This window comes from Corythoichthys intestinalis, chromosome 8, assembly GCF_030265065.1.
Source record: "Corythoichthys intestinalis isolate RoL2023-P3 chromosome 8, ASM3026506v1, whole genome shotgun sequence".
Taxonomy (NCBI): Eukaryota; Metazoa; Chordata; class Actinopteri; order Syngnathiformes; family Syngnathidae; genus Corythoichthys; species Corythoichthys intestinalis.
Window position 1 is genome coordinate 47321393 of NC_080402.1, and position 14009 is coordinate 47335401.

The 14009-nt window shown below is 42.9% G+C and overlaps 1 protein-coding gene across 2 annotated transcripts in view; it reads left to right on the forward strand.

Annotated features, from left to right (window-relative positions):
* The first annotated feature begins 1054 nt into the window (after positions 1–1054).
* Positions 1055–14009, forward strand: part of ttyh3b (tweety family member 3b) — a 57717-nt gene continuing 44762 nt past the window's right edge. For both annotated transcript variants that reach the window (XM_057844788.1, XM_057844789.1), the window contains exons 1-2: positions 1055–1338; positions 6538–6722. In XM_057844788.1, the coding sequence (XP_057700771.1) occupies positions 6597–6722 (126 nt within the window). In that variant the 5' untranslated portion in view covers positions 1055–1338; positions 6538–6596. The remainder of the gene's footprint in view (positions 1339–6537; positions 6723–14009) is intronic.

Sequence of the window (14009 nt, forward strand, 5' to 3'; positions counted from 1 at the left end):
TGCATCAAGAGAGACAATAGCTAATTAATATGCTCACTCGCCACCCTGTGGTCTGGGGTGTGAATTGCAACCTGTCAAAATGACGGATGGACTTCAGTTTTTTCCGTCACCGTTTTAAAAAATCGGTCAACGACGGAAAATATTCGGTTAACGCGACCCCTGGTCCCGAGACTACATTTCCCATAATTCACTGTGTGACCTGCGCCGCTCACTGATTCGCTGCAAGATTGACTCAATGGATGCGCTAAACCAACACACTAGTTGTCAGCTGTCTCATAAAACACAAACTAGAAGGCTATCATGTGATCACCGTGAAAGAAATTCTGAACCGTCCAAAATCAATGCAATGCTTGAAGCATGAAGGTGGAAAGACATAATACAAATACAAATATACAGTTTAGCTTTCGGCTAACGTCGCTAGCTTCTACTGTTCATTCCACAACAGTTGGCAGCTCTGCTTTGACAAATTCATCAGTCATCTATCCAAAAGTCACACTTACTTTTGGCGAATCCTTGATCATAAGCAGACCGGTTGAGGAAGCAGGCATCTTCGAAGTGTCTGCAGCAGAGAACACTACTCGATGATGGCGTGAAATTCATTCGCTTAGTGCGGACAAAAGCTGTCCATTTACGTGCCCTGCTATCCTTCAGCCACTCATACAACTTTTCGTTAGATTGAAGACAATACATCGCCACACACCGCCGTGGCATCTTACCGAGAAGCAATGCAACAATACTGTGTGTATGGCGGACTTCCCTCGCAGTTCTCGGTGTGACGTCAATTCCGAAGATTTCCGAAGATTGTCGAAGAAAAGCATTTTCATTGTCAAGGGCGTTGCTATGGGTTAAACAAAGAATCTGGAAGGGTTGCGTTAAAAAAAAAAAACGAAAATATGCTTATAATTGTTTAGCCATTGATATTATTCAAAAACATGGTTGGTCAACCTTACTTCACATTTGGCCTTTCAGTTCTTTAAAATTTGAACGGGGTTTTGGTGTCCGCTAGAGTTCGCCATTTCGCTCTTTCTAGTGCACTCTCCGTCACGCACGCGCGCGCGAGCACAGCCTGTGGGCTACCGCAAAGCCTCCGCTTTCTTCACGTCGTCAAGGCTCTTTAAACACTTGGTGCGGGCGTATGCGTGCGTGACTCGACCACGTCCGTGATTAATATGAGCAGTGGCGGGCTGACTGCAGACGCCGTCGCCAGCCGGTGAACAAAGCGCTCGGAGGACACTGGAAATGGTCGCCGGGCGCCGCCGGTGAACCCTCGCCGCCCACCGGCCGCCGCGTTGATGCGGCACCAAGTAGGCGATAAGCCGAGACCGAGTCAGTAGATAGGTAAGTGGGACCGACAGCGCTGGGGGCTTTGCTTGGGTTTGGTGCTTCTCCGTGTTGGTTGCCGTGGTGACTCCAACGAGACTGCGGTACTCGGTGAGGACAAAGCCGGGTTGACGCCAGCTAATCCCCGATGACTAAACGACGACGAAGCGTCGAACGCGGGACCTTTTGCGTCCATCGTCTTGACCTACTTGTGTGTCTGTTTACGTATGTGCGCTATGTGTCATCCAACGGCCATTTTCATGCTTCATGTTATGGCGGCGGGTTGTCAACAAGCCTTTCCCTCCTCCTCCTTTTCTTTTGTCAGCGTTCATTTACAATGTGTCTGCGTACACGCACAATGAGCTCTTTTGTTTTAAGTAGTCCCCCTGCGCATCACTCATCCTTTTAGTCCATTTGCTCTCCGGCTACCCATCCATTCATCTATCCATCCATGATCCATCCAGCAAAGAAACCAGTGTGGTTCTTAATATTCCCAAAAGAGCGCTCCGCTTTGATTGAAATCGATTGTAAAGTCAAGTGGTGTCAGCTTATTACGGGGCCTTGTGTAAATACAGCAAGCAAGCATATGCTGGTGACTCATCATCCACATTGAACATTTAGGAAATTAAGGCTATTACTGTCAATTTAAATGTTACTGGGCATTTTGGGGGATTTGAAAAAAGATGATGCCTGTATTTTATTTTTTAGGAAACATGTAGAATTAGGACCTCGGCAGGCTCCTCGAAGGTGCATGGGAGTTCGCCCAACCAGTCTACATGTGCTTTGTGGATCTAGAGAAAGTGTTCGATCATGTGCCTCGGGGAGTCTTTTGGGGTTTGCTCAAGGAGTACGGGTTACCGAGCCCTTTGCTAAGGGCTGTTTGATCCCTGTACGGCCGGTGTCAGAGTTTGGTCCACATTGCCGGCAGTAAGTCGAATTCGTTCCCAGTGAGGGTTGGACACCGCCAAGGCTGCCCTTTGTCACCGATTCTGTTCATAATTTTTATGGACAGAATTTCTAGGCGCAGCCGAAGCGTTGAAGGGGTCCGGTTTGGTGACTTCAGCATTGAATCTCTGCTTTTTGCAGATGATGTGGTGCTGATAGCTTCATCAAGCCGTGACCTCCAACTCTCACTGGAGCGGTTCGCAGCCGAGTGTGAAGCGGTTGGGATGAAGATCAGCACCTCCAAATCCGAGACAATGGTCCTCAGTCGGAAAAGGGTGGAGAGTCCTATCTGGGTCAGGGAAGAGATCCTGCCACAAGTGGAGGAGTTTAAGTATCTTGGGGTCTTGTTCACGAGTGAGGGTAGGAGGGAGCGGGAGATGGACAGGCGGATCGGTGCAGCGTCTGCAGTAATGCGGACGCTGCACCGGTCCGTCGTGGTGAAGAAGGAGCTGAGCCGCAAGGCAAAGCTCTCGATTTACCAGTCGATCTACGTTCCTACCCTCACCTATGGTCACGAGCTGTGGGTCGTGACCGAAAGAACAAGATCCCGGATACAAGTGGCCGAAATGAGTTTCCTCCGCAGGGAGTCCTGCTCTCTCCCTTAGAGATAGGGTGAGAAGCTCGGTCATCCGGGAGGGACTCGGCGTCGAGCCGCTACTCCTCCGCGTTGAGAGGAGCCAGCTGAGATGGCATCTTGTTCGGATGCCTCCTGGACGCCTCCCCGGAGAGGTGTTCCGGGCATGTCCTACCGGTGGGAGGCCCCGGGGACGACCCAGGACTCGCTGGAGAGACTATGTCTCTCAGCTGGCCTGAGAAAGCCTTGGGATCCCACCGGAGCAGCTGGTTGAAGTAGTTGGGGAGAGGGAAGTCTGGGCTTCCCTGTAAAACTGCTGCCCCTGCGACTCGACCCCGGAGCAAGCGGAAGATGATGGATGGATGGATGTAGAATTAGACTTTTAACAATGTTTCATGTCTTTTTAAGAAGGTATTTTTCCATTTTATTTTTCTTTACAGTGATCCAATGTCCCCTCTAATTTTTTCATGTGTCTGAGCAGACACACAACATCCCTGAGCAAACTGAGGACCACTGTGAGCAACATCAGATGTATTTACACTGTGGCCACACACCAGTATCAAGCCTGTCCAAAACCTTGGATCATAGCAAGTTACATGGCTTGTTAAAAGAATGAAATTACAGCAGCAATTTGCATTAGTTTACTTTTAATATAATTGATTTGGCCCACTTAAAATAAAAAAGACCAAAGTGTCATTATTTATGAGATGTGTACTATGATTTATGTGAGAGTCCTGCTACAACCATGGGAAGAGTCCTGCTTTGCCCTTGAAAAGGTCCAATTGTGGCATAGGTGAGTTGATAAATCAAACATAATGAACAACCACAATGGGAGTATATCAAATTCCCACATTAAAACTGTTCAGACAATAAGGACACTCAAGATTCCCATTCTCCTTGTCGAAGCAGTTATACAGGACAAGTTAAAAAACAAAAAAACAAAACAAAAAAATCTCAGTTTTACCGCTTGTTCTTCTATTTGCACATACTGTACTCTGACAGCCGTTCCATCTTAAAAGAACCACATTTCTTTTTTACTTTGGCTTGATGAGTGTAGTATTGCTGCCCGATCCTTTCACCATGATAATGGTTAGCATTTGCATCTCTACTCCGCTGCACTGTTGTTGGCTAGCTAACCAACAAGGCACGTACAGTATGGGCTACATAGTGTAAGTGAAGTGAACTGTGTCACATCATTGGCTAAACAACTGTTGCTCATTGAGTTATGTTGCAAATTGGTACAGAAAACAATTTTCTTGGTCTTAATTAACTATATTATATCAGTTCTAAAACTGGACATTAATTATTACTGTAGTGCTTGCAAGAATTGGCAGTGGTTATGGCTTTGTAAATCAGCACAGGAGTCTAGCTCACTTTTCACTCTTTATTTTTCTCTGCACCCACCCAGGTCATGCACCTCACAACTGTATAAAATCGTGGTGTAGTAAACCACCAATGGGAGCACCGCGTTGCCATATCGAACGCACCAATAAGAGCGTCGCGTTGGCTTATGAAACGCACCAATGGGAACGTCGTGTTGCCGTATCGAACGCACCAATAGAAGTGTCGTGTTGCGGCAACAGTAGTCCTAGTGACACTACAATACGTTTCTGTTCAATTTTATTTTGTGCGCAGAGTTTGTGCAAGCAGTGCGCGATTGCGCACACACGCAGCTTAGAGGTAACGTTGCAGTGATCCCTCGCTACTTCACGCTTCAAACTTCGCGCCCTCAGTCCATAACGGATTTTTTTTTCAATTAAAATAAATAGATAAATAAATGCAGTATTTTATAGAGCTGTCCCGATCTGATCACATAGTCTCTCACTCCCTCTCCTGCCGCTTTTCTTGGTCAGGCAGTGCACTGGAGTTGCATATTAAAGTTAACGATGATTGACAGATGTTAAGGTCTGATCTTTCGATGGGGGCTGAGAAACCGAAACTTCAAAGTGCCATATGCGTCAGTCATCGTATAACTTGTTAAACATTTGCAATGGCAACTCATTGTGTGTAAGTGAGCAGTTGAGCGGATTTGAGTGGACTCACTCAATGGAGCATTTAATAAGGACAAGGATTTTTCTACTTTATTCTTGTTTAAAAATAATTTGGTGGGACAGTAACATGTTTAAAAGTTATCATAAGTAATTCATTTGAAGTGCATAATAAACATTTATTAGATATATGTATGTAAATATATATACATACATAAAGGTTTTTTTTTAAGTTATACTTTGGGGAAAAAAGTGAAACAACATGTCTTATATATGTATCTCTTTCCAATGCTATCTGAATAAATACATTGAACACATACATACAAAGACACACGCACAAAAATAAATTTTTGGGTGGGGGGGTACGCTACTTTGCGGTTTTACACCTATCGCAGAGGGTTGTGGTCCCCATTGACCGCGAAAAAGGAGGGATCACTGTAATATTGAATGTCTTTTTTTTTTTTGGTTTTGAACAATTTTAACATTTTTCAAGATTAATCTGCTAACTTTTTAGCAACTATTTTTTTTTCTTCTGAAGGTTTTTTTCTTCTTCTCTTTGTAGGGGTTAACGGCCTCGTTTTTTCCCCTGTAAACGCTATGTTGAGGCCTTTTCCCAAAAAGCTCTGCTTTTGTCTCATCTGACCAGAGAACCATTTTTCCAAAATGTTTTTGGCTTCCTCAGGTATGTTTTGGCAAACTCGAGCCTGGCTTTTTTATGTCTCTGGGTCAGAAGTGGGGTCTTCTTGGGTATCCTACCATAAAGTCCCTTTTCATTCCAATGCTGACGGATAGTACAGGTTGACACTGTTGTACCCTCAGACTGCAGGACATCTTGAACCTGTTTGGATGTTTGTTGAGGTTCTTTACCCACCACCCGCACAATCTTTCGTTGAAATCTCTCGTCAATTTTTCTTTCATTTTCTTTTCCGTCCACATCTAGGGAGGTTAGCCACAGTGCTATGGGCTTTACACTTATTGATGACACTGCGCACGGTAGACACAGGAACATTCAGGTCTTTTGAGATGGACTTGTAGCCTTGAGATTGCCCGTGCTTCCTCACAATTTTGCTTCTCAAGTCCTCAGACAGTTCTTTGGTCTTCTTTCTTTTCTCCATGCTCAATGTGGTACACATAAGGACAAATGACAGAGGATGAGTCAACTTTAATCCATTTTAACTGGCTGCAAGTGTGATTTAGTTATTGCCACCACCTGTTTTGTGCCATTGGTAAGTAACAGGTGCTGTTAATTACACAAATTACAGAAGCACTACATGATTTTTCAAAGGGTGCCAATACTTCTGTCCAGCCCATTTTTGGAGTTTTGTGTAAAACGATAATGATTTAATTCCCCCCCCCCCCCCCATTCTCTTTACTATGTTTTTTCAATGCAAGCAAAATCAATAAAGATATTACTACCAAAGAAGTTGTAATTGCAATCATTTTCTGGGAGAAATTGAGCATTATCTGACAGAATTGCAGGGGTGCCAATACTTTTGGCCAGCAGTATACACATTTAATGGTTTTGGCAAGTCCTGAAAACACAGTAGGAATAATGCCATTTACCTTGCACCGGAAACGAGTCGACTGAGCAATTTTTTGTGTGAGTTTTTGGGCAAAGATTCCTTTGAACAGTGTGATGAGATAAGAAACATGTTCTGTCAAATATAAGTTTTAAAAAATAACGCCACAATCTTTCTCCTTTTACTGCAGTGTTCGTGCGATTGCATTTTAACGAGGGAACGCTCAGACCCCCTCGTCCCGTCTTGAAGATGGCGGCCGTGGTAAATTACGCGCCACCGTGGTGGGTCAACCTGCTCCACCGCTTGCCACACTTCAACTTGGACTTCCAGATGGTCAGCAGCGACTTTCGGCCCGAAGACCCCGAGTATCAAAAGGTAAGGAGGCGCTTTTGCTTAAGATGAGTCCTGCGTCTTATTTTAACAATTACAAGCAACAAAAATTTATAGGCGACACAAACCAAAAAATAAATCCCTGTCGATGAGTCAGTGGATCAAAGCATGTCAAGCTCCACCCATCATATCCTACCTCTCAATTAGACACGTTAAAAAGTCAAAGCGAAAGTAAACACCTTGTATAAATGACCTTAACGTGAAAGACTGATGATCAAAAGTATTTAATTGTGCAAATGTCGAATTTTTTCGACCTCTGATAATTGACAAAATAATGTTTAAATTTACACAAATAAATGACAATGCTTATGGACGCAGCCATTTTGTGATCAATAGACTCGAGCACAGGTGCATGTGATAATGGGTATTAATGAAATAATGAGGAAGGGCGAGCAATTTGGGATGCTCACATTTGATTGGCTAGATAAAATGTCTGCCCCCAAATTGAGCAGCCACTTTTTGGCTTTTATTTGTTTTTCTTCACTGTTGTAATACGAAAAATGAAATATTTGTTTTCTTTTCAATTTGTTAGACAAGATTCTTTCTGCTTGGATGGGCCTGATAAAGGTGTTTTCACAAAACATTGCTCTGTTTATTTGATTGTTTTCTCTAAAGACGAAATTGAACAAAATTGAATTAAACATATAATAAATAATAATAATAGTAAAAATAATGTTTAAAAAAATGCTTTTAGTAAAATAGTAATAGTAAAAATTAGGGACGTTCTGATCCAATCACGTGATCGGAAATCGGGCCAATCGCGCCATTCTTCAGAGGATTGGAATTGGGTGAAAAGGATCGGGTTTTTAATTAAAAAAAAACATATTTGCTTCTCTGCTTCATGCTTGTACAGCGCCACACCCTCCTCTTGCTAAACAGTGCGGCCAAACTATCCGGCTTGTGTTTGATACTTAAAGTTAACTATGATTGACAGGTTTGTAGCTTTGATCTTGCCAGAGAAGCTTTGTAGCTCTACAATCAAATTGCACAAATGTGTCAATCATTGTTAAACTTGTGGAATTGTGCTGTAGCAGTATATTTTTTTAAAATAAGAAAATATGAGGAAAGCCTATAGTCTACAATAAACAACAACCCAGTAGAATCCAACCTGTCCAAGCACTGTATTCACCTGACCTGAACTGTAACACACCACCAACATTGTTTGGGATTGTTGCCTTTAAATAAAGATCCCCTCGTCCAGTACAGTAGAGGCCTCTCCCACTTGGAGTTGAGTAAACCCATGTGTGAAGGTGACTTGAGTTCTGCAGTTGCGGCGTTTGCGCTTGACAGCGTGGGAAGGCAACGTGGCGCTACAGCCGTGTACAAAACAAAATGGGGGAAGGGTGGTGTGGTGGGGGTGATGATGATGGTGGTGGTGGTAAGAGATGAAGAGGAGGAAGAGGATAAAAAGACTCGAGAGGCGCAGGCTTGATGAGCCGTGGGAGGCGCTTTTACTTCTAAATGGCTACTTCCTGTGAGCCATTCACTCTTTAACTGAGGCTCTTTGTGTATGTTTGTGTGTGTGTGTGTGTGTGTACGTGTGTTCGTGTGTGTGCTGTGCAATTTAAAGTAGCCCTCCACAGTCATGTAAACACTTGCATGTTTCCATGTCATCCTGTGTTCTTGTAGTAAGTCACATGTTGAGTAGCGTTTCTATGTCAGTGCGTATTTAGCACTTAGTGCTGTTTTGAAGAGGTGAGGTCACAAAGGTCCCTCAGGGGTTTGTGTGCGTGCATTACTGTGTGTGTCTGCGTGCGTGGGGGTGTGTGTGAGTGGGAGAGAGGGTGGGAATATAGGGGTTCCATTCAGGGTGAATCATTAATTGTGGCTAGACTAGGAGAGGGAGGGAAAGTGGATGAGAATGACAAGAAGAAGGAAGAGGTTCAATTAGATAGGGGAGGTGTTGGGTCAAAAGAGAGAAACACTCTTTTTCTTTCAGTTTTCACAGCAAGCCGTCTTTAGATTGGCTTGCTGTATCTGCCTTGGAGGCTTTTCTGCGTCCACCATGCACACACAAAAGCATGCACACAATCACACCCAGTTGCAAGAAAATGTCAGCAAAGACCTAGAAATGGCCGTAAATTCTTTACAAATTTATTATTAAAAAAAAAAAAATCTGGTCTGATGACAAAGCCACAACAATTGACCATCCATCCATCCATCCATGCTTCTGCGTTGCGGGAACGGCGTAGCGACAATGTAGACCCTACGGCGTCAATGAGCATTCGATAGTTCTGCGGCAAAGGAACGCGTTGCTCTGTAATTCACCGCCAAGCCACTAGAGGGGTGTGCGTTGTGTTTGTACGGTTTTGGGGGACTCTTGTCAATTTCCTCTAGATTTCTTCTTCAATGCCAGTCGAGATGGAACGCTTGAATGTGTATCTTCAGCTCATCAACATTGAACAAAATATGTTGATCATACAATTGTTGAGGCACAGGCGACGCAGAAGACTGTTGCGAAGGTGGTCTTTCCGACTGTTGATGCCGAACAGAGACTGGCATTTTACGAATTCTAGCATCGGGTGGAAGCCACCAAGCTGCGTTGTCCAGCGTTTTGTCCGATTTCTTTGCCGTGTCCTACAACCAGTCAGTGGGAAGCCATAGCAGGTTTCTGGCGGCTATGGAACTTCACGAACTACATTGGAAGCCTTGGTGGTAAACACGTTATCATAAAACCACCAAGGTAATCTCAATCAGTGATAATGTATCAAGGGAGTGAACTGCCTGTTGTTGAAAATTAAACATCAAAACAACTTTTTGGACACCAAACCTGTGCTTTATTCTTCATATTCCTGAAGTGTAAAATGTAAATAAGTACAGACTCACAGCAAACATACGTACACAATAAAGGATAAAGTGCACCAATCAAAAATACGACATAAAGTGATAAAAAGCTGGCAGTTTTTGGCCGACTGTGTCACCGATTCGTGCGGCCATTCGCTTCTGAACACACACATACTTGTCTGGGTGGTTCTTCCATTTTTTTTAAGCAATCGCTGACCTCCAGCCCCGTATTTTCAGCAGTCTCCTTCCACGAATTGCTTGCAATTTGGCAATCTTTATAATGTCTTGAAGAGACATTGTAGAGGTTGTCGTACTTGCGGACGTCTTCGATGATACTCTCGTCAGCTTGGTCCATTTTTGCTTGTAGCACAACAATGTTTGAAAATGGTGGTGATTTCGTGCTGAACTGGAAACAACAGTCTGAGCGGACCAATCACAGTCCATTTGCGTCACATAACCAGGCGTTGATGTGACGGCGACGCCCAGTCAGGATTCTGTGGAGGTGCACGTCAGGCTACGGCGGAGGGTTGTAAATCGGGTCTGCCTTGACGGCATTGGTCTGCTGCAGAAGCAAAATGCGGCTTTAAAGGGGATGTTCAGAATTTTTGCCATTAGGCTTGATTTTCGAGTTAGCGGGGGATTAATTCAGTGGTGGTTGTCGGTGGAGTTGGTTTCAGCAAATTTCGTCCAGTTTGTTAATTAGTGGCTCAATTAGCGTGAGGCAGTGGTGCTTGCTAGCATGCTTATAAAAAACGATTTTAACAGATCTAACTGTTCAAACGAAGCCATGTCGTGTTCAAAGAGTAAACAATACAGTGTGTCAGGGTGTTTGATTTGGAGAATGGGGAGTCCCTTTCATTCCCATCAAAAGAATCAGAAGTGAAAAAACGGTGTGATGTCACTCCACCCAGCTTTCCTAGACAGCCTGTTCCCTGCAGAGCTGCTGGATTACAAATGTTGCTGCTCATACTACAATTATTGACATGCAATGGTAGACTTTATCACTTTATCCTGAAAACATAGCCAACACTATTTGTTGCATTGGTGATTCTCATGGGTGCATGTTTTAAAAAAAAATTTTTTTTTTTTTACTTTTTTGACCATTGACACGCGCTAGCTTAGCCACTCCAGAGCCCTGCAACTAACAAATAACTAACAAACTGTACGGGCTTTGTTGAAACGAACTCCACCGAAAAATTAAACCCCGCTAACTTCACCTTTAAGGGTTTAAATTATTATTTGTTTTTAATTACCAAAAACAGCCACTTGCCCTGTAAAGGGTTAAGACTCTTCAACTAACTAGTGCTCCTATTTACAAATTAGCCTAGATTTATTTGGTCAATTAGAAACTGTCTTTTAACAAAATTACATTTAGGTTCTAAATGGTGGCAAAAGTTTGTTGAGAAGCTTAGTTGTTGCTAAAATTTTAGAATTTTCTCACAAACAAAGAACAAAAAGACATATTTTTAACATTGTTTTTCTTCTTGAGGGAAACTTGCATATTCGTGGCAGTCATTTTGACTCAAACAATAGCTTGAAATACATTAATCTTTGTGCTCCCAAGCTTTTTTTTCCCTAGAAAGCTGAAATTGGAGATTGTGCCCCGAGGTTCTGCAGGGCCTTGGAATAGATCTGGTGTGTGTGTCTCTGTGTGTGTATATTGTACAATGATGGAACTGCAGAGTCAGCTTTGCGGTAGCACAGCTGCAGAACATTACTGTACGCTGGTGTCACGTGAGCTGTAATTACACACAAACTCCTCAGATTTGCCTTTTAATTTATAACTCGTTACAATTTTTTTTAGGCGCTTAAAAGCTTTATGTATTCGGGTGCCAGTCTTGACTGGGTCAAAGGCGTACGGAGGTATGAACTGGAGGTCAGTGAACGCTCTAGGCAAAGACCAGTGGTTGTTTACCAGGCCAAAACGTGCAACGCTGGCGGGCGTAGGGTGCAAAGGATGAGTCAGTGCAGTGGAAGTGATTGATCCTGTCAGCACTTGCAACATACACACACATTAAAAAAGGACAGATTGAAAGTAGATCACAGCGGCTGACCGCTAAATCCCCTCCTCCACTCTGCAAGCCGATCTGGAGTAAAACACATATACACACGCACGTACACGCACACACACGCTCAGCGACTGTGCTAATTACAATCTAATTGGTCTTCGCCTAAGCTTCGCGCTGCTTTGCCGGCTCCCCACTTAATCTCTCGGCTGTCAGGTTGAACGTGCCAGTTGGATTGCTGTTTTATTAACAACAAGATTCACTTTTTAAATCATTACTTTGGGGAGTTTGCTCCAGTGAGATGAATTCAATGTGTGTGTTGTGGAGAAGAGAGTTGAAAATTTGGGTCAAACGACAGTGAAAATATATCAACGAGCGCAGTTGTGTCGACAAGATATTTGCCATTGATAATACAGCAAACTCCGGATGATTCGATGATCGCTATTTGTCGAAAATAATATAATTTAACAATGCATTTGCCATGGCTGAAAACATGTTTCTAAAAAGGTTGCGCCATCCACATCATATTAAAAGTCATCTACTGAAATGACTTTTTCAAATCACCAACTGACATCCAACCAATTACTGGTCTTGACAAAGTGTTGACTATGTTTTTAAACAAGTTGGAGTGGAACAGCCTGCCTGTGATATCCAAGTACTGTATGTCAATCACTGTAATGAGTAGAAGATCCCTATCTACGGCATTGGCAGCATTTACAGTACATATTTTAAATATAAATTAAAGATTATCGGGTAAACATCATGGTTGTAACGTTGATTATGAGGTAGAAAAATGTCTACACGTAAGTCAGATGAGTTAAGGTGACCGGCAGTCTAACAACATATGAATACAGTGGTACTTCTATGTACGGCATTAATTGGTTCTTGGAAAGTCTCGTAACCTGAAAATTCCGTAAATAGAGATGCTTTTTCCATGTAAGTGCCCTAGTTCATTCCAAGCACTACTGAAACGCCTATAATCTGGGTTAAAGCGGAAAAAAACAGACAAACAATTTGAATCATTCCATATACCTAACTGTACTAACTAACATAATGCAAAGATGTTGAACCGCTATTACAGCAACACCGCCTGTGCAAGTCATCATACTGCGACACCCAAATTGAAACATAATCAACAACAGACCAATAGGAGAGCAGAATCAGATTACTGACACATGATGGGAACGATAATAACCAATAGGGCAGCAGGATCTGATGGTACAACATTTAAAAGCAGAAAGCAGGAAGTACATACTGGACTGTCTCAGAAAATTAGAATACACAATATTCTAATTTTCTGAGACAGTCCTGTATATTGTTCTATGTAAAGGACGTCAGCCAAGGTCGGCCCCCCACATTTTTACCACGCCAAATCTGGTCCCCTTTGCAAAAAGTTTGGACACCCCTGATTTAAATGGTGGATTAATGTACAGGACTGTCTCAGAAAATTAGAATATTGTGTATTCTAATTTTCTGAGACAGTCCAGTATGTACAAATCTTTAACAGTACTATGTAGTCTTGCCTCTCATAACCTGAAATTTCTTTCTTAACAAGAGGCAATATTTTCCCGTTGAGGCGTGTCGTAACCTGAAAATCACGTTTGTAGAGAAGTTCGTAAGTAGAGGTACCACTATATGCGAAACCGGTCTGAATGTAACCGCGGCGCACGACGCGATCCATCCCCCTTGTCCAGGTCAAGACCCAAACCCACACCGCACAGCGTAGCCAGCATGGTAGGAAAGCACGATAACCGCTAGGCTAAAAGCCCAGGCTAGCACCGCTAGTTGCTAGCGTGCTCTCTTGACCGCATAGGGAGGTTTACATGTTATACAGATACAATGCTTACGATGCACCTGTGTGCACACTTTACATGTTAGGTATAAAAAGAATACTTACCGTACGTCTAATGGTTATTAGGTGTCGCAGTTCATGGAGTGACTGCCATGTAAAAAGGCAGTGCTCAACTTGAACCACGCGGTAAGGAAGCGTAGATTACTGCACATTTCTTAGTTGTAAATGATTGTTTTGCCTTTTCTACCTTGCTAATAAAACAAGATATTCTATTGATTTAGGAGACAGCTACACAACCACCTTAGCCTTAATTTGAGCTATCAGAAATGTAAATGTTCTGTTTCATGTTTCATTAAGAAGATGGTTTTCTGTTTTTTGATCAGAAACTGGTAGTTTTGATTAAACCAATCAGTTCTGTTGTGCTAATTACTAAAGAATACACCAATCAGTTCTGTTGTGCTAATTACTAAAGAATGCAAAAATTGAGTAATTCATTTTTTTGACATAAAAAAGGTCTTGTGAATTGGGCTTTAACTGGTGTAGTGCTTTTGTACCTTCAAGTTACTCAATGCACTTCAATACTGTCTCCTCGTCTGCCAACTGGTGACGCAACATCCGGAGCATTGTGGGATTCAGCATCTTATCAAAGGATACTTTGGCATAGCCACTAGGATGGTGAACCCTCAACAT